Here is a 20,187-nt window from a genome sequence, read left to right as displayed (position 1 = left end):
AGTGAGGGTCAGATTTAGCCATCTTCTTACCACAGGAAGGGCACTTGCAGAATAAAGCTGGCATTTCTGACCAAAAAATAACTAAAGTTGTCAGAAAACTACAGGAAAACAATCCCGGCAGCAGAAAACGTCGAATAAAGTTGTTAGAAACCAATTTTTCTGACTAGAAAAGTAAATAACTGACTAGCTCAAGCTCCAGGATCCTCACAGAAGGAGCCGGAAAAAAGAATTGACCGGTCACCTGCGGTGCATGATGGGAGCAGGGGACTCCTGGAGGTCTTAAAGGCACGGTGTCCAGGTTCTTGGAAGCCTTAAAGGAATGGTGCCAGTTTTTTCTATACAGTGATGTTATTTATCTATGTAGCCTGTGGGCTAATTGCCTGCTATTACCTGTTTTCTTTTCTGAAAATAAAAGGTTGTTGTGGATCACTATTGCAGTGCATGTTCTCTATTACAGTATTTGCATGTGATTATTTTCACACTATAGAAATACATGTAATTTGGCGTCTTAGCCTATTGGATATATAATAAGCTGCATATTTGTGTTTATGTATGTATATATGTATGTTTGGATAGTACGATGTACTTGTGGTTCTAAACATAGACATATATATGTATTGTTGTATATGCTCCGGGGTCCCGCACATGGGTGGGGATAACTCAGTGCTTATGACTATTGATGAGTATCCCCTGGAAGAGGACCACTACGCCGCCCGCCCCAGTTCCTGCACTCTGGCGTGAATAGATAAAGATAGAAACAGATTGGCAGGTTTATGGCTATATGCATGCCTATAAGCACATGCAATATTTAGAACTGCTTTGTCTGCAAAGGTGATAGTTAAAATACCCAATTTAGAACTTCTGATCATTTGGTGTGTTCACTGTATTGTTACTCTCAGCATCCGTACATAGATCCATGCACAACAGTGAAACAGTAGCTCTAACTGATTAATGAAGGGCAGAGCATGCCACTTTCACTGCTTCCAAATGAATTGACTTGATTTATGATTACTTTAAACCTCTCAAACAAAAGGACTTGATGGGTTTTTAGCAAAGGGTGTCTTGTATCCTACACAACAATATCTATCCCAAACTTTATTGATGTCATGCCAGTGGCACTGCAGCCGCTATACACGGCATGACATCTTACTCTAAGAGAGAACTCTATGTCCACCATCCTCCTTCCCCAAAAAGACACGAACCACAGACATGGACCAAAGGAAACTTTATTGGAAGCACAGCACAGCACCAAGGTCCGTGGCAAATTTGAGGCCACACGCCCATCAACCGTTACGATTCATTTAAATTTTTACAGTGCAGTGTTTTATACAAAGCAGATCTAAACAGTATTGATTTGACACTTGAAAAATATGCAATCACCAGTTTAGGTTGACTAAGGCACTCAAAGAAGTCAGTGGTGTTCGGAGAAACAAAGGGAGGTGAAATACCCTTCCAAGAAGACACTGAGGGATTTAAAGAAACCATCCTGAAAGAAAGAGGTAGCAAAGGAATCTCTCACAAGAACAAAGTAGGGAGCTGAAGAGCTCTTTTGAGGACACAGGATGAGAACTGAGAATTTCTTCCTATGAGGTGTAAAGGAAATGGTTATTCTTGTCCCACGAGGAGCAAGCGCCTAAGGAGACTTTCTATACACAATTAAGGGAGTAAAAAATCTCTTTGCAGGAAACTGGATGGCAACGAATACACAGGAGGAAATGAAGAAAAACCGTTGAAATACAAGGAAATTGAGGTGCCATCAAAGGACACACCACATGAAATAAAGAACAGTTTCCAGGAGGCATTAACTGTACCGAAGAAAACTTCTTCTGAGATATGGAAAGAACAACTGAAACTTTTAATTGGGACATTAAGTTCGTTAATCAGCAAAAGAGGAATGTATGGAGTCCTTTCTTGAAGATATTGAGGTTAAGGACAGAGTCTTTCCCAGAGGCACAAAGTGAAAAGCAGAGATTTGAAAAGCAGAAATGTGAAGAGCACCATGGTAGTCTGTTCTGCCAGCACAGATTTATAGGTGTGCAAAAGAGTGCTGAATATACATGAAGGTATGCTTCACCCTAAAGTTAATGCGGGAAGTGGAACTCCTCCTATGCTTGCAAATGTTTTAGAGGCCTTCATGTATACATGTGTATAGAAGATTCCTCATACATTTAGAGGTATAACAAGCCGCTATTTGGACATGTCAACTGGTTACAGTTGTGAAAATAAACTTCAAGCTTATACGTGCAAATGGGCTCCATCAAGAGTAATGGAAACTCTTTCCTAAATGTACTACTCTAAAGAGGGCAAAACACACCAGGAACAAGATGGTTGCATTTCAAAATGTACAAAGTTTCTACCACTACATTTACTTCTGCAAAGGGACTTTCATCTAAATTCAGGGGGCCCATTAGGCAAGGGATCTTGCACGTCACAGATGCAATTCCTCATGTTCACCGGATTAAAGGTATTGTTCTGAATGAATCAATAGGAAATTATCTGAATGCGTGCTTTGTGTACGCTACAGGCTGTTTTATGTTCTGAATACATCTAAAAACCCACCTTCTAAAGCCTGAAAGTCTGCTGTGCATAGTGAATTGCTCAGATTGGTCAAGAGATTAAAGGCTCCTTGCACTGAGCAGTACAGAACCTCAAAAATAGCCAATGTGAAATGTCTATCTCACGGTTTCCTACCATGAATGGTGATCCTTATGATGGGTACAGTGGAGGGATGCAAAAGGCAGTGCTACTTACTTGATGACAGAAGACTGAAAGTGTATACAGAAATTCAATAAGTCGCTTCAGATTTCATGTTTGGCCGATTATCCATCACTCTGTTCCCACAAACCCCACTGGATTGCATCAATGCATCATGATAATTAGTATTAAAAAACAACAAAATGTTACATTTTACAAAAATAAATGCAGAGGACATCTGTGAGGTCGAGTTCATAAGCTCACAGATAAAGTGCCTGTGTTGACATTAGCCTTGAAGCCCTTCGGAGGGGGTATTTAGTGCTGTTACCACATTCTCCTGGTGTCGAGGTAGGCAGGGTGTGGGGGTTATTAGCTGGATTCAAAGCAAAACCCCTCTCAATTTGGATCCACAAGAGAAATTCCCTCTTTCGTCCAGTCTGCATGTGTTGGCTTGGCTGGCCCATAGCTCAATGCTATCGAAACACTCCCACGTTAATTGAAAGGGCCACTTCTGGTTTCCGGGCCCTGGCTCCCTTCTTGCCATCAGTCTCTCCTTTCTGAGCATGATTACCTGTGCAGCTGAAATAGAAATAGATTAACAGCCATGTTTAATAGGTTTATTTTGAGTCTGAAACTTTAGACTAAACTCGTCCATCCAAGATGAAGGTTACCATAAAAGAAAGGGTTACTTACATGTATCTACAGACCGCTAGCTTTAGTATCTTTCAAAGATACCCATGCATACATTATTTCTCATTGTCAGGCTGTGGGCCATCAGTAATCATTTTTTGAATAGCAGGGTACTTATAGTCATATAAATGTAGGTAGTCAAGAGGGGCTTAGCTTGGACAGTAAGATTTGGGGGTGGGTGAACTTTAGATTTTCCAACAGGCATATCTTGTTAAAATAGATTATATGAGAAGCAAGGCATGAGGGGGGCTCACGGGGCAGGTAAAAGGGAGAACAGTGTGGATTGTTAGCGGTACTTAAAACAAAATATTTTGTAAAATAACCAACATTTTTTAAGAACTTCAAAACATAGAGGAGAGTGTGTGTGTCTTTTAGACTTTGTGCATGTAAAAATCCTAGACAAAATTCAACAGACATCTCTCACCATACCCGACTGAAAGCACCTGCACCAAACTATTTACTACAGAATACATTAATTAGGAGGGTGTAACACCACAAACCCCTCCCCCGAAGGTTCGCCCCTGGTAGTCTATCTACTTTGGACTCGAGCCCTGGCCAGTGAGGTGCAGAGACACATAGCTTCACTCTTCTCCTAAAGGCTCACCTACACTTTTTTTTCAAAGCGTATACAGAAAAAGAAGACAAGAATAACAAAGCCTCAGAAAATGAGTAGTTTGGGCCAATTCGGGAATCTAGGAAGTACAACCAACGCTAGGGAGCGAAATGGCTACTTACCAGTAGGAGTAGTTTTGCAGCTTGAAGAGTTTTCTAGATTCAAATAGTGTGCATTATTCCGCCTTCAAGTTGTTGGGTCCGGAAAGGTCTCGGTTTCCTTTTTTTTCTGTGTAGCGTTGTCGACCACCGTTTGGTGCTATGTCCATCCCTTGTGTGATGTCCGGCGGCGCCTAGGAAGGTCCTGTGCGCGGGAGCCATCTTCGGATACTTTTTTCCACTTTTGCTTCCTTGGTAAAATAGGGTATGTCTTAAATTTTCTTCTCTTTAGCTCTTTGTTTTTCATTTAAGTGATCTTTTCTTCCACCTTGTTTGCATTCCTCCTCGGAGGGGAGGTGGGTGGGTCACATGTGAATCCAGTAAACTCTTCAAGCTGGAAAACTACTCCTACTGGTTAGTAACCATTTCTTTTTGCAGCATGAATCCTTTTCTGGATTCACATGCTGTGCAGTAGATTATGTAGCGGTTTCCCTCTCCTTGGGGTGGTTGTGGTAAGAGGAGGAAGACCTTGTGAACAGGTGTTGAAGTACCTTTCGTCCCACCGTAGCTTCCTTTGTAATCTGTATATCCATGCAGTAATGTTTGGTGAAAGTGTGAGGAGCTGCCCATGTCGCCGCTGCACATAGTGTCTATTGGCACATTGGCCATGCAGGCCAGGATTGTCCTTTTTTCCTTGTTGAGTAGGCTTTGGGCCGGGAGTTTATGGTTTATCCTGCTGAGGAATAGCATACCTGAATTGGTTCTACAATCCAACGTGCAATTGTCCCCGTTGTCACAGGTGTTTCTTTGTTGGACTTGGAGTGAGAAGTACAATTGATTCCCATTACGAAATTGTCTTGTCTCCTGTAGATAGTATAGTAAAGGCCTTCTTACATCCAGGGTATGAAGGCTTCTGTTTAGTCATGTCTGTGGGTTTTTGAAGAAAGCAGCTAGCTGAATGCTTCGATTTATGTGGAATTTGCTTACGACCCTAGGTAGGAATTGAGGGTTGGTCCTTAGGATAACCTAGTCCTTGAGGATGTGCATGTATGGTTCCTCAATAGTTAATGCCTGTAGTTCACTTACTATCCGTAGAGATGTTCTAGCTATTAAGAATGCAGTCTTTATCGTGATGTATCGAGTTCCGCTTTGTTCATGGGTTTGAACAGTATCATTTAATAGCGGTGTTAATCCTGTGTTTAAGCTCCACATCGGGGCTAGAGCCTTCCTTGGGGGTGCAATCCTTTTGGAACCTTCCAGGAATCTTTTGATGACTGGTGATGTGAAAAAACGTTTACATGAATCTGCCCTGGTGTAGTCTACAATCGCTTTGAAAATAACAAGGACCCCCTGTAAAATATTTAGGTCAATTCCTAGGACAGGGCAACAAACACAGTGAAGAGTATATTCCTAGGCAATCAGAATTGATACAAATATCAGCCACTAGGCTAATTGATATAGAACCAAAAACATTAGAAAAACTTTTAATAAGAGCCAGTGTACCATATAGCAATAGAATTAAAAATCATCTTTTTATTGTCAACGACTAATAGTGTTTTATATATAAACTAACATATGACCAAAACACAATACACTTTCTAAAAAAATACACGTTTTTTATAAAAATTATATTAAAAATACTCAACGAAATACAAACTAAAATACAGATGCAATAACACACAAAAAGAGTTATTCAATGAACACAATATTAAATAAGAAAAATGAAACACAAATGTAAACATTCAGGATATATAAAATTGCGGCAATAGATTGTCTTCAATACACCTTGAGGCTTGAGTAGTTGATCTTGCTATCTAGCATGTGTGTAAGATAAATGAACATGGTTTCCTGTGTGGCTATTGAATTTAGGGTATTGTTCTCCATACATCATATGATGTACCGTTTCCACTTAGCTGCGACGCATTGTCTTGTGGTTTGTTTTCTTACCTCAAGTATCTCCATTGTTTTTTGCGATACGTTAAAATGTCTGAAATCTATGTACTGTAGCTGGTTCTGGGTGAAATATTTGACCCCTCTACATTGTGAGAAGGTCCTTCTCTGCCTTGAATCTGATAATCTGTCCCTTGGACAGTTTGAGTAGGCTTGAGTACCAGGTTTGCCTTGCCCATTGAGCGGCTATGAGAATTAGGTTTGTTCCAGGTTGTCTGACTTTTTTCCAGGACCATTTGTAGCAGAGGAATTGGAGGAAAAGCATATGCAAATGTCCCTGACCAGTTTAGCGACAGGTCATTTCTTTTTAATAGGTGGAGTTGAGACCTGGAGGCAAAGAATTGGTATTTGTTGTTCTCCACTGTTGCGGATAGGTCTATTTCTGGAGTACCCCAGAGGCTGAAGACCCTCTGCAGGCTCTTTTGCTTTATCTCCCATTTGAGTGAGCTGCTTTTCTGCCTGTTGAGCTGATCTGCTTGTTAGTTGTCCTTTCCTGGCAGGTGAATTGCCTGCAGGGTAATTCTCCTTGAAATGGCCATTTCCATATTTCCTGAGCTAGCTTGCTTCGGGTAAATTATTTTGTTCCTCCCGGTTTGTTGAGGTAAAACATTATCGTGGTATTGTCCGTATGGAGCAATACTGTCTTCCCTCCTATGTGGGCTCAGAATGCCTTTAGTGCCAGGGACACAGTCATCATCTCTAGGAAGAGGATAAGTTTTATGGCGTCTGCATCGTTCCATCGACCCCGTCCCCTCAGGTTTCCTGAATGTGCTCCTCAACCCTTGTGGGACGCATCTGTTGTGATGGTCACTGAGGGAGTTGGTGATTTGAAAGGTCTGCGCAGTGTTATGTTCTTAGATGGCCACCACTGTATCACCATCTGAACCCTTTCTGTTACAACCACGAGATCCTTCCAACTACTTGTGGTTTGTGACCAACTGTTGCACAGCCATTTCTGTAGCGGGCGCATGTGTAGACGTGCATGGGTAATGAGGGGAGTACACAATGCTATCATGCCCTTGAGTTTTATGGCTGTCCTCACTGTAAGAGACTGTCCCTTCTGGTAGAGGCAAGTCTACTGTTTGATAGCTGGTATCCTTTTGGGTCAGGTATGCCTGTGAACTCTTGAAGTTTAATCTTGCTCCGTGGAAGGTTTTTCTAGTTCCAGTCTTTTTGAGGAATTCTTGTGGTTTATGGAAAATCCCAATCCTTCCAGTGTTGTGATCACCTGATCAATGTGTGTGTAACATCTTTGTCTTGAACTTGTCTTCACCAGCATGTCGTCTAGATAGGGATAGACGTGGACTTCTCTCCTTCTTAAGGATGCTGCTAGGCACTTTGTGAAAGCTCTTGGTGTTGATTTTATTCCGAAGGGCAAGACCTTGAATTGGCAGTGATTGTCCTCGTCAATGAACTCTAGGTATCTCCTGTGTGCTCGGTTCATGGAGATGCACAGATAGGCATCCTTTAGGTCTATTGTTTCCATGAAATCCCATTTTTGTAGTTGTGGGATTATTTCCTGTAGTGTTGACATCTTGAAATGCTACGTATGAATGAATTTGCTTATGAATCTGAGATCTAAGGTAGGTCTTAGTGTGAGATCTTGCTTTGGTACCAAGAACTAAGGTGAGTAGTTTCCCTTGCTGGTTCCTTCTCTACTGTTTGATTTTGGAGGCGTTCCTTTATTTTTTACCTTAATTGTAAAACTTCTGTTCGATGGAACCTCTTTTTCCTTTGTGGATATGGTGGTTGTTTTTGTTAGTTCTATACAATAGCAGTGGTGTACCACATTTAAAATCCAACTGTCTGTAGTGACTGAAGGGTCTACCTTTGTAGGCAAGTTACTTGAAGTTTGCTCCTCCCCCCTTGAGAGTTGCCCCCAGGCTCTTCCTCTACCACGAGAGGGCTGTTTTGGTTGCTGCTGCCAGGATTGGTATGCGTACTGCAGGTTCTAATGCTGTCCGTTGCACTGTTTGTTGATCTTGTTGCCCTGTTGAGAAGACCCCTCTTCCTGTGGGTCTTCTGAGCTTAAATGCTCCTCTTTTGAAGGCGCCCCGCTGTTGCAGAGACCCCATAGCCCTGGCCATTTCACTGTACTTGTTTTATTTGTTGTAGGGATTCATCCACCGCACTTCCAAACAAGCCGCCTCTTGTGAAGGGGGTTATTGATTATGGAAGTTTATACTTTGTTTGAAGCCTGAAATTCTGAGCCAGGCATGCCTTCTTAGTGTTGTGCTTGAGCAGATTTGTCTGCTGGCCGTATCGGCTGCGTCTAGAGCTGACTTCAGGCAGGTGTTAGCTATGTTTCTTCCCTCCTGTAGGATGGATTTTCCTCTATTTTCATCTTCCTCTGGGAGCTTATTCATTAGTTCCTCAATGTTGTCCCGTTGTTGGTAGCCATACCTATTGAGGAGGGCATTAGAGTTCGCAATGCGCCATTGTGTTGCTGCCTCTTTTTCCATCTTTCTCTGGAGGTGGACCAGTAGAGAAATGAGCGTTGCTCCTCCTCCTTGCTGTGGTAACACTGATGGAGCCAGCCACTGTGTTCCCTTAAATGCATTTAAGGTCCCTAGTGGAGTGTTTGTATTTTTTCTCAACCCTTGGGGTTACTCCTTTTGCTGAGGCACGCTCCTTGCAAGCTTCCTTGCCCTGGTCCAGAATGTTTGGCAGCATTGAAAGATATTGTGTACCTTTCGTGGATGGTGCTAATATTTCTAGGAGGAAACATGAGTCACCTTCGGGTCCCTTTAGAGGAGGAGAAAGGAATTAGCTTCTCTCTTGATGAGGCTGTTGTAGAAGTCTACATCATCTGGTGACAAAGCCTTCGAGGGATAGCTACAGACCTCTTCTTCAGGGCTTTCCGTGACAAGGTTGTTCCACTCTCCCTCGAAAGTTCCTGTGGCTTCCACCTCTTCTGGAATATAGAATTCCTTCTCGACATCCTCCTCGTGAGGTTCGGAGTTGCCAGAGCTTTGAGGTGATCCTCTTTATCTTCCGTCTCTGCGGTAGCGAAGGGTTTTGCAAGAATTCTTAATTCCTTTAGTGTCTAGAACTCCTCCTTTGGTTAAAGGAGTGCCGCCATTTCTGTCCCCAGGCGTCTTTTCTGCTCCACCTTGAGGGCCCTTTCGGTGCCTGAAGCTGGGGAGATCCTCTTTTTGGGTGTGGTGGATTCTGCCTCCGAAGGTATGGTTTTGTCCTTCGTGGCATCTAGTCCGGAACCCGTCTTCGTCAATTTCGACATTCTTCCCTAGTCAGTATCCCTGGAGTGGGATCCATGGGATTCTTTCGGCCGCGCTGACATTTGGCAACCATTTTATTCTATGCCTGGGATGCCTTTTGCAACTTTTTTTTGAGGCCCTTTGTATCCTATAGATATGGGGTTTTTATTACCTTGTATGTTTTCTCCTATATGTCCTTCGCCATCATTTTTGCAGTACGTTTCCTCTTGGCGTCCCCTTCGAAGATCTCGACGTCCGACCCTCAGTGTGTTGATTCTGCGGTCACCTGCTGTTCGTCTTCCTCACTTGAGAGGCCCAAGTCTCTCAGCAATACCTGTTGTTTCTGACCAATGAGCATTGCTCTGTGATGGTCTTCACTTTTGACGGGCCTTGAGAGTCTTCAACACGAATACCGAGAAGGCCTCGCAGTCCTTATCGTTGTGATTCCTCAGCAGGCAGAGGTTACAGACATTGTGTGGATCGTGTTGTACAAATTTGTGATGGCAATTCAGGCAAAACTTGAAAGGGTATTTTCCATGGCCCCTACCTTAACTTATTTAAGTCCATCTGCGTCGTCGTGATCCCTTAAAGGGGAAAGGTGTCCGAAGGTCTCTCGTTCTCCGCGTTCTTCTCAATCGATGAACGATGGCTTTTCCACTTAGATTCCTAGATATTTTCAGGGATTTTGGGAGCGTCTCCCCTTGCTTCCAGACCCAATGGTGGAAAAAAGAATCTGAAGATGGCTACCACGCACATGAACTTCCAAGGGATGAACCTAGCACCAAATGGTGGTCGACAACGCCCCACAGAAAAAACAAAAATAGGAAACAGACAATTCCAGACTCAACCACTAAATGGCGGAATAATGCAAAGCATGTTAATCCATAAAAGGATTCATGATGTGATACTGTAGCTACAAGCAAATGAGGTTTTCTTCTTCGCACTGGATATTTTTAGATCGACTTTATTGACAGGTATAAAGTGTAAGACAGTAATAAAAAAAGATTTCATAGGACCAGCGGACAAAAAGCTGTTTCTGAAATGGACGGAATATAGAAGCAATAATGTTTTTGTGAAGGTATGAGTTATATTCCATTTGCAGCCTGGGCAAATGTCTAGTTGAGGCACTACAGTGAAATGTGTAGTTGGTGCTGCCATGCCCCCGATGGATTGAGCCCTCACTTTGTATGTCAAAGGGCAATCCACTTTGCTAGGGCAAAACCTGATGCACAAGGTGATTGAGATCCATTGGAGATAGCCTTGCTTAGCTATGGGGCAACCTTTGCTGGAGTGGCCCAAAGTAAACAAATAGCTGTACCGATCTGAATTAAATCTTTTGTTCTAGCCATTTAAGACTTTAAGCAGCCCGGAGGTGAATCTTTTCTTTGAAATGGAACACCAATGTCATCTTTGGGATAAAATGTAGATTGGAAGTAAAGGTAATCTTGTTCTTTGAAACTTGGTTAAAGGTGCCTAAAACTGAATCTTTATGGATTGTTCAAAGAGTCTACTCATGACAGCTCCTGAGGCAGTGTTTTTCTCCCAAATGGGAGGTTGAGTAGAGGGAAACCATCTTGACCAGTCCCTTCATAAATGCTTTAGCAACTATTGCAGAGGACAAAGACGGTGTGCCCGGAGACTGAAGGTATCTGGAGACAGATGCCAATACAGGTCTCAATGAAGAATATGTCAGTCTCGACTTGAGCAGATGTAAGACACAAGGCAGGCACTCATTCAATAGAATGAGTGGGTCGAGGAGTTTTTTTTCAATATCAATAATTGACATTTTAAGGCATAAGTTTTGGTAGTGAAGATAATTCTGGTAGCATACAGGATTATTTGACAGTCTTGTGGAATGGCTTAAGAAACCAAACTGCAGTCTGAAGCAACCAGGTAGAAAAGTACAGGCAGGCAGGTGTGTGGTTCAGCATCTGGCCTCTGTTAATGATGAGAAGGTAGAAGTCCTGACTGAATTTGATCGGCCTGTCTGCCAACATATCCTAAAGGCCCAGGAACTAGAATTACTTGGGCAATTTGTGCCTACTGGGATGAGTTGAGCTAGCTTTTCCAAAACTTGCATGGACTCTCAAGGTGATGTGAAGTGAAAAAACAGGCATAGGCAAAAATTAATGATAATTGGATCAAAATAAATTCTCCCTAAGTTTCTGGCCATCAACACCTTCTGTTGAATATTGATCATTTCGCAATCTATGGCACTGCAAATAGGTAAAGATGGGAGTGGGTAGGGTTTAACTCCCCCTCCTGTCAGCTAGTGTCTTGGCAGCATAGGGACTCTGCTCAGATTTTGCACAGGCCAGAGTTTCTTTGAACAGGATCTGTGACTTTGGGCCTCCGTGTAAGAGTATCTAATGCAAGGCTGTCATGTTGACTGTTCTATTTATGAACTTTTTGATTCATGGTAGAAAGACCTTCAGGGCGAGCAGTATCAACCTGAGCTCCAGCATTTTTGTGAACACATTTGCAATTGCATAGTCCAAAACTCACTTGCCAGAGGATTTGACATTGAGCACTCCGTTTTCAGCGAGCCATCTGAACTTGCAGGGCATGTCTTGTGTAAATGTGACTGCTTAATGTCCACCAAACAAGAAAAGGAATATGCTACTTACCAGTATGCATCTGTTCTTGGCATGTAGAGCTGCAGATCTATACACTGTGCATAGATCGCCATCTGGTGTTGGGCCCGGATGTTTGCAGGTTGTTTTTCTTCTTGGACAGTCTTTGGAAGTCACGAGTTCGGTGACTCCTCCTTCGGTCCGTACTGCGCATGGGCTTCGGCTCCATCCTCAGATTGTTTTTCGCCAGCAGGGAAAGGATGGAGAGTAGTGATAATAGTAAGAAACCCATGTGTGTTGTATCTAAATAAGATAGACTGGAATGGATACAGGTAGCCGGGGAGGCGGGTGGGCGTGTATAGATCTGCAGCTCTACATGCCAAGAAAAGATGCATACTGGTAAGTAGCATATTCCGTTCGAGGCATATGAGCTGCAGATTATACACTGTGCATAGATTATATAGCAGTACCCAACCCTAGCGGCGACCACCGGTATCCGCTGCAGTGGTTTGAAACAGTGTCTTTAGTACAGCCTGGCCCACACTAGCTTGTTGTTTGGAGTGCACGTCTACACAGTAATGTTTTGTGAAGGTGTGCGGTGTTGACCATGTGGCTGCTTTGCAGATGTCATATAAGGGTATGTTCCCTAGAAAAGCCATAGAAGCCCCTATCTTTCTTGTAGAGTGGGCTTTAGGTGGAAAAGAGAATGTTCTTTTTGCTTTGTGATAGCAAATTTGTATGCACTTTACAATCCACCTAGCTATCCCTGATTTTGAGATGGAGTTGCCTTTATGCGGTGGAGAGAAGGAGACAAACAATTGTTTAGTCTTTCTGAAAGGTTGCGTTCTTTGTATGTAGTATAGTAAAGCCCTTTTAACATCAAGTGTATGTAGAGCCCTTTCCGCAACAGATTGAGGTTGCGAGAAAAAAACCGGTAATTCCACCGATTGATTAAGATGGAAGGGGGAAATTACCTTGGGCAGAAATTTTGGATTTGTGCGAAGTATCACCTTGCTGTGATGTATTTGTAGGAAGGGTTCCTGTATAGTGAACGCTTGTATCTCACTAACCCTTCTAAGGGAAGTAATAGCTATGAGGAAAGCTGTTTTCCAAGTAAGGAACTGTAGCACACATTTATGCATTGGTTCGAAAGGCGGACCCATTAGCCTTGTAAGAACTACGTTTAGATTCCACACAGGTGAGGGTGGTGCCCTGGGTGGAATTACTCTTTTAAGGCCTTCCATGAAGGCTTTAATAGCAGGTACTCTGAAAAGTGATAAATGCTGTCTGTTTTGCAGGTAAGCAGCAATTGCTGCTAGGTGTAGACGGATGGATGAGTAGGCCAGGTTACACCTTTGAAGATGGAGCAGATAGCATATGATGTGCTGTATGGATACATCTAAAGGGTTGATTGTATTGTTACGGCAGTAAACAACAAATCTCTTCCACTTTGCGGCATAGCATGCTCGAGTGGTAGGACGTCTGGCTTCCTTGATAATGTTCATGCAATCAGGGGGAAGATTAAGGTATCCAAATTCTAAGATTTCAGGAGCCAGATCGCAAGGTTGAGCTGAGCTGCGTCCGGGTGCCTGATTTCTCCATGGTTCTGGGTTAGGAGGCATGGGGACAGATGCAGTTTTTGATGTGGTACCACCGAGTGCTGTAGTAGTGTGGTGTACCACGGCTGCCTGGCCCATGTTGGGGCTACCAGAATGAGTGTGAGGGAGTGCTGTTGTAGCTTCCTTACCACTAATGGAATTAGCGGGAGAGGTAGAAAGGCGTATGCAAATTTGCCTGACCAGTTCATCCATATCGCATTGCATTTGGACAATGGGTGTGGGTATCTGGCGGCGAAGCTTGGGCATTGTTTGTTTTCGTGGGTGGCGAAGAGGTCTATCTGAGGATGCCCCCACTTGTGAAAGAATGGGTGAAGAACTTGTGGATGCAGTTCCCATTCGTGCATTTGCTGCGTTTGTCTGCTGAGCAGATCTGCCATGGTGTTTTGTATACCTGGGACGTGTTGTGCCAGGAGAAAGATTTTTGTGGGATTGCCCATCTCCATATGCTCTGTGCTAAGCGAGAGAGCTGGGGAGAGTGTGCCCCCCCCTGTTTTTGAATAGAATACATTGCAGTCATATTGTCTGTGCGAATGAGGACTGCCTTGGCTGAGATTTGTTTCTGAAACGATTTCAGGGCTAGAAAGATCGCCAATAACTCCAGATGATTGATGTGGAGTAACCTCTGTTGTGGCGTCCATACACCTTGCACTGTAAGGTGTAATAGGTGCGCTCCCCAGCCGGAGAGCGATGCGTCTGTTAGAATCACCTGAGGAGCCGGGTCCAGGAACGGTCGCCCTTTGGAAAGGTTTGTGGTGTTCCACCACTGCAGAGAGCGATGGGTGCGACCGTCCACCAACACCAGATCCGTCAGCTGTCCCTGGGCCTGGTTCCACTGGCGTGCTAGGCACTCTTGGAGTGGACGCATGTGAAGTCTTGCATGAGGCACTATGAAGATGCAAGATGCCATCATCCCTATTAGTTTCATGAACACTCTTGCTGGGAGAGAGTGCTGAAGAAGGAATCTTTGGCGCAAGGCTTGTATGCTTGCGATTCTGGCTGAGTTGGGATAGGCTATGGCTCTTGAGGTGTCCATAGTGGCACCGAGGTATTGTTTTGTGTGAGACGGTATCAAGTGGGACTTTTGGTGGTTCACCGTTAAGCCTAGCTGGTGGAGTAGTTGAATGGTAGTGTTTGTATGCTGCACACACTGGTGGTAGGACGCGGCTTTTATGAGCCAGTCGTCCAGATAGGGGAAGACGTGAATGTTCTGTCTTCTGAGGTGTGCCGCCACTACTGCCAGGCATTTGGTAAACACCCGCGGTGCGGTTGTGACCCCGAAGGGGAGAACCTTGAACTGATAATGTTGGCCGTCCACCACAAATCGGAGGTACTTTCTGTGAGCAGGGTGTATTGGAATATGAAAGTATGCGTCTTTCAAGTCCAGTGTAGTGAGAAAGTCGCCCTGACAGAGGAGCGGGAGAACTTGTTGGAGTTACCATGTGAAAATGGTCTGAATGGATATATGCATTTAGAGGCCGGAGGTCTAGAATGGGCCGTAGGGTCTCGTCTTTCTTTGGTATTAGAAAGTACAGAGAGTAGACCCCTAAATTTTGCTGATTGACGGGGACCTGCTCTATAGCTTGTTTTTGCAGGAGGGAGAGTACCTCTTGTTTCAGAAGTGTGGTATGTTCTTGTGACATCGCACAGTGTCTGGGTGGAATATTTGGGGGGGTAGAAGTTAGTTCGAGACAGTACCCTGAGCGAATAATTTGGGTCACCCATTTGTCTGATGTTAGGGTCTCCCAGGTTTGAAAGAAGTTTTGTAGTCTGCCCCCGACCGGAGTGGAATGGTCTGGGGGGAGCGGGGGAAAGTCATTGTGTGGGCGGTGTGGCAGAACGGGCGGTGTTAGTTTTGCCCCTGCCTTTATTATTGTTTCCTCGATATCCACCTCTTTGATAGCCCTTTGTGAAGGTATTTTGAGGAGGGGACTTATAGGATGTGGAGGCGTTATCGGAAGAGTAGCCTCTGCCAGAGCCTCGAAAGGAGGAACGGCGAAAGGAGCGTCTAGGGGTGTGTGATTGTAGTGCTCCCATAGACTTCGCCGTATCCGTATCCTTCTTCATTTTTTCCAAGGCTTCGTCTACTTTTGGGCCAAATAAGTGTTGTTGGTCAAAAGGGTGGTTTAGTATAGACGCTTGGACCTCTGGTTTAAAGCCTGAGATCCTGAGCCAGGCGTGGCGGCGAAGCAGAACACTGGTGTTTATAGCCCTGGAAGCTGTGTCTGCTGCGTCAAGGGCACATTTAATAGAGGTGTTGGCAATAATCTTTCCCTCTTGTATTAGTTCATTAGCCTTATTTTTATATTTCTCCGGGAGGTGTTACATAAGAGCCTCCAGCTCATCCTAGTGTGCTCTGTCGTACCACGCCAGCAACGCTTACGTGTTGGCGATGCGCCACATATTGGCAGCTTGCGAGGCAGTGCGTTTGCCTGACGCATCTAGGAGCTTGGACTCCTTATCGGGTGGCGGAGCTTCACCCGATAAGGAGCTTCACCCGATGACTGAGATACCACTCATGAGTCTAGGGGCGCAGGTCCTTTAATATAGGCAGGATCTGTGGGGGCTGCCCTGTATTTCTTTTCTATTCTGGGGTTTAAGACCCTAGCTCTGACGGGGTCTTTGAAAACCTCTGTCGCATGTTTGGTCACCCCTTAAGCATGGGTAATATAGCGGTAGACTTGTCTGCTATGTCAAACGTGTCAAGTAGGAAGTCTTCCTCAACTGGATCACTGTGTAACTCCACCCCATGATAATGTGCCGCCCGTTGTAAGAGGTGGTGGAACCCTAGGGAGTCCTCTGGTGGAGATGGCCTGGATGGATAAAGATCATCCTGTGGCACATCTGGGACATCTGGATTGTGATAATCCTCCCATGGGTCAGGTGTTCCCGGAGGAGTGGGGTCCTGCGGGCATCTGTTGGATAATAGAATGGATCCCCGTGGTCATCAGGGTCTGGAGACGGGGTTGGAGAGCGATGAGGCAAGGGTGGAGAAGGTGGGGGCGGAGATGGAGGGAGTGGAGGAGGTGGAGGTGGAGGTGGTGGGGTGGGTACTCTGAATGGGGATGTGGCAGAGTCCTTCCGTTTTGGTGGTGGAGGAGGAGTTGGCTTGTCTAAATGTCTTTTCTTGGAAGACAAAGTCAAATGACCAGTCTTTGGATCCTTTGTTAAAGTCTTTTGAAGAGGATCTGGCGTGAAAAGCTCCTCCGGCACCGATTCCTCTACCGGTGCTGATGTTTTCAGAACCGAGGGCTTCGTTGGTTTATCCGCGCCATGCTTTCTCGGGGCCTCCGATTTTTTGTTCGGCGCCGAGGCAGGCTTCGACACGGAAGCGTCGGTGCCGAGGGACTTATGTTTGGTCGGCACCGAGAGGCCAGGTTTCGACACCGATGGCTTCGGAACGGAGCTGGTTTTCTTCGGTGCCGAAGGGTGTTTTTCGGCGCCGCTATGAGGCTGGCTCGAGCCCGAGCCGCCAGGAGACTTGTGATGCTTTTTCACCGGGCCCGAATGTGGGGTGATGGAAGCGGTATGCTTGGTTTTCCCTAGGCCCGGAGGCGAAGGGGTAACCGGAGTCTTTTTCGGTATGGGCGCGGGAGCGGGAGGGGGTAGAGTACTCACGACCCTCTGCGCCGGTGTGATCTCCTCCACGTCGGAGTCGTCGGCTTCGGAAGCGCTGACGACGTCGTCCTCCTGTTCGGTGTGCTGCTGTCCCGAAGCCCCTGTGTCTTCTCCGAAGATGTCAGGTGGAGCCGAGGTCGATGAGTGCGCAATGGTGCATCGAGCTCGTCGATCCCGAATAGTCTTTTTCGATCGAAAAGACTTGCAGGCGGGGCAGTCTTGGGCCTCGTGTTCGGGAGAGAGGCAGAGGTTGCACACCTGATGGAGATCAGTGTGGGGAAATTTAGACCCACATTTTGGGCACTTCTTGAAGGGAGTCCTTTCCATCGGCCGAGACCGGAGTCGAGGTAGGCCCGAAGGCCGCTGCCGATGCCTGGAATCGAGGAAGTGCCGAAGAGAGAGATGAAGAAGCCGATTTTCGTCTGAAGAATCTCGATGGACGAGGATTTTTCGTCGAAGGTCGAATTGGTAAGGTTCGAAGCCGGAGCACGAAGTATAACATCCGAGCCCGATGGCGGAAAAAAACAATCTGAGGATGGAGCCGAAGCCCATGCGCAGTACGGACCGAAGGAGGAGTCACCGAACTCGTGACTTCCAAAGACTGTCCAAGAAGAAAAACAAACTGCAAACATCCGGGCCCAACACCAGATGGCGATCTATGCACAGTGTATAATCTGCAGCTCATATGCCTCGAACTGTTTGAGTGTCTGGGTCACACTAATGGGATCATCTAATTACTTGGACATTTGCCACCTGAGATCCAGCTGTTCCTGCAAGGACTACAGTTTATACAACACAGTGGGATGAACAGAATGCAGATCATCATGCCAAGAAAGAGTTTGTGCTTGTGGATGGTGACAAACTACCTGGATGTCCCAGCACTATTCACAGTTGTTGAGAGAACAGTTCCTTTAGAATGTCTGCACACACCAGTTACCCTAGGAGCAGCACTTGTTGTCTGGGGACCAGAATTTTTTTCCATGTTAACTGAGAGTCTGTAGTACTCCTTTAGCCGTATCACTGTCTAAACATTATCTACCGCCTACAGTACTAAAGGCAACCTGATAAGCCAGTTGTCTAGGTATGGGCCAATGTTCCTACCATGACATCAAAGATGGGCTGTCACTGGAGTCAGACACTTCTCGAAGACTCAAGTAGTCGGCTTGAGACCAGAGGGAAAGGCTCTGAATTTATAATGCTGGGAATCAATCATTGGGGGTAGTTTCAGTGGCAAAGATGTAGTGGAATATGAAACAAGAGTTGTGATCGATTGATGCCAGGACATCTCCACAATTTATAGATTGCAGGATATTGATCAGCTTGACCATCTAGAAGCCTAGCCTTTTGATGTACTTGTTAAGCACCCTCAAATCCAGAATTAGATCGCATTCGCTGGACTTTTTGCGAAAAGCAAAAACCTCAGAAGCCAAAGTACTTCAGCACTCTCGGTACTCATTCAAGTGAATGCTACAGTGGAGTTGGCTATTTTGATTTTTAAGACCCCTAAGGGCAGACAAACACTTTTACTTAACCTTCAGAAACACTTTCTGATGAATAATCTATCTACCTGAAGATTTCTGGCCTTTGGAATCCTTCCAGGCACCAGAGTTGATCCAGAAACTTTAACAAATGATACGCTTTCCTGGTGGCGCCATCGGACTCCATCCTGCCTAGGACAAGGTCACACTTATGTGCATATAGGTACCACCCCTCCGTGCTGACATCAGTTTTCTTCTTTTTATCCATAATCTTAGATGTTGAAATATGAGTGACAAAACAGATGTGAGAACCGGCAGAGAGCACATCTAATTTAGAACTGTATGAATTCCTGAACATTCAATGCACAACAGAGAGGTGGGCACGCAGTGAGGAATTGGCAGGTAGACAAAGTATCTACAAGAAAGAGCTTTAATGAGGTAAACAACTAATTTTTTAAAGGATACTTGTATCTACAGACACTTTATTGTTGGAAACCGAGCCAAAGAAGCCTCCATCTAAAAGAAGTGGATCTGAAGAGCTGACTTGCAGCAGGAAGCACTATACTACTGAATGTTCATTCCCTGCAGATCTGAAAATCGATACAGTAGTGCCTGATGAAAGTATGGACTAAAGCCTATGTAGTGGCTTGGCAGATATTCACAAAAGGAACAACTCAGGCTAGAGAAGTAGTCACAGCATTTGCTCTGGTGGAATGAGCCCCGAGGTCAAGTAGGTCTTTTTTGGCCAGAGAATACTGTAGCTTCATGCGATGGAATAGAGTTCACTTCTAGACTGCCTTTTTCTTATTTGCACCAGTGAAACTATTGAACAGATGTTCATCAATACAGCGTTCTTTAGTCCTAACTATACAGAAGCGAAGGGGGCAAAGGTGGACCCAATCTGTGTAATTTCGCCTCCTTTTTTGATGGATGGGGGGGGGGGGGGGGGGGGGGGGGTAAGGTAATGGAAAATATAAGAGACAGCCCCGCGAGACAATGATATTCCTTTCTGAAGGAAGCACATGTACGAAGCACCAGTTTGTCTTGAAAGAGGGTCGTTTGTGGGGGATGGACTAACAAAGCCTGAAGCTCTGAAACATGGTACAGGGAAGCAGTTGTAATCAGGAACACATGCCTTGTATAGAGTATAAAGCCGAAGCTAGATTGAAGTCACATTGACAGTACATGAGGAAACAGAAGTGACAGCTTTTTAACAGGTAATTTGAATAATAGGGAGCCAAAAAATAACTTTTAAATAAAGCAAAATCTTGTTGTGTCAAAGACGAGATGAAAAGCAGAACATCAGGCAACTTTGCCTATAAAGGATCAACACACTTCTGCTCGCAGCAGAAGACTAATTGAAGTCAACAAACAGAATATATGGATTTGGTGGAACGGTTGTACAAACCAGAATGATATTCATCACTTTAGCCAGAAGGTAAAAGTCTCTCAGTTGTTCCAGATCAATCTACACATAAAACGGATATAAAAACTAGCAGATAACTGTGGAGGTTTGAGTTTTACACTGTGCCTTGTTACTGAGACAGTAGGTTCAGATGTTCAGGATCAGAAGTGCAGAGTACAAGACCCTCAAAGCACCAAGCACAATCAGGGGCCACCTCAATGAATTGTGGTCGGT

General features: G+C 44.9%; 1 protein-coding gene across 1 annotated transcript in view; it reads right to left on the bottom strand.

Moving 5' to 3' along the window:
* Positions 1 to 1,210: 1,210 nt before the first annotated feature.
* USP40 (ubiquitin specific peptidase 40) overlaps positions 1,211 to 20,187 on the bottom strand; it is a 667,009-nt gene continuing 648,032 nt past the window's right edge. Inside the window, exon 32 of the mRNA XM_085646205.1 lies at positions 1,211 to 3,273. Coding sequence (XP_085502331.1) covers positions 3,168 to 3,273 — 106 coding nt within the window. The 3' untranslated portion in view covers positions 1,211 to 3,167. The remainder of the gene's footprint in view (positions 3,274 to 20,187) is intronic.

Source organism: Triturus cristatus, chromosome 3_1 (genome assembly GCF_964204655.1).
Source record: "Triturus cristatus chromosome 3_1, aTriCri1.1, whole genome shotgun sequence".
Classification (NCBI taxonomy): Eukaryota; Metazoa; Chordata; class Amphibia; order Caudata; family Salamandridae; genus Triturus; species Triturus cristatus.
The sequence above is the reverse complement of the archived record's forward strand: the minus strand, read 5'-3'. Positions and strand labels throughout refer to the sequence as shown.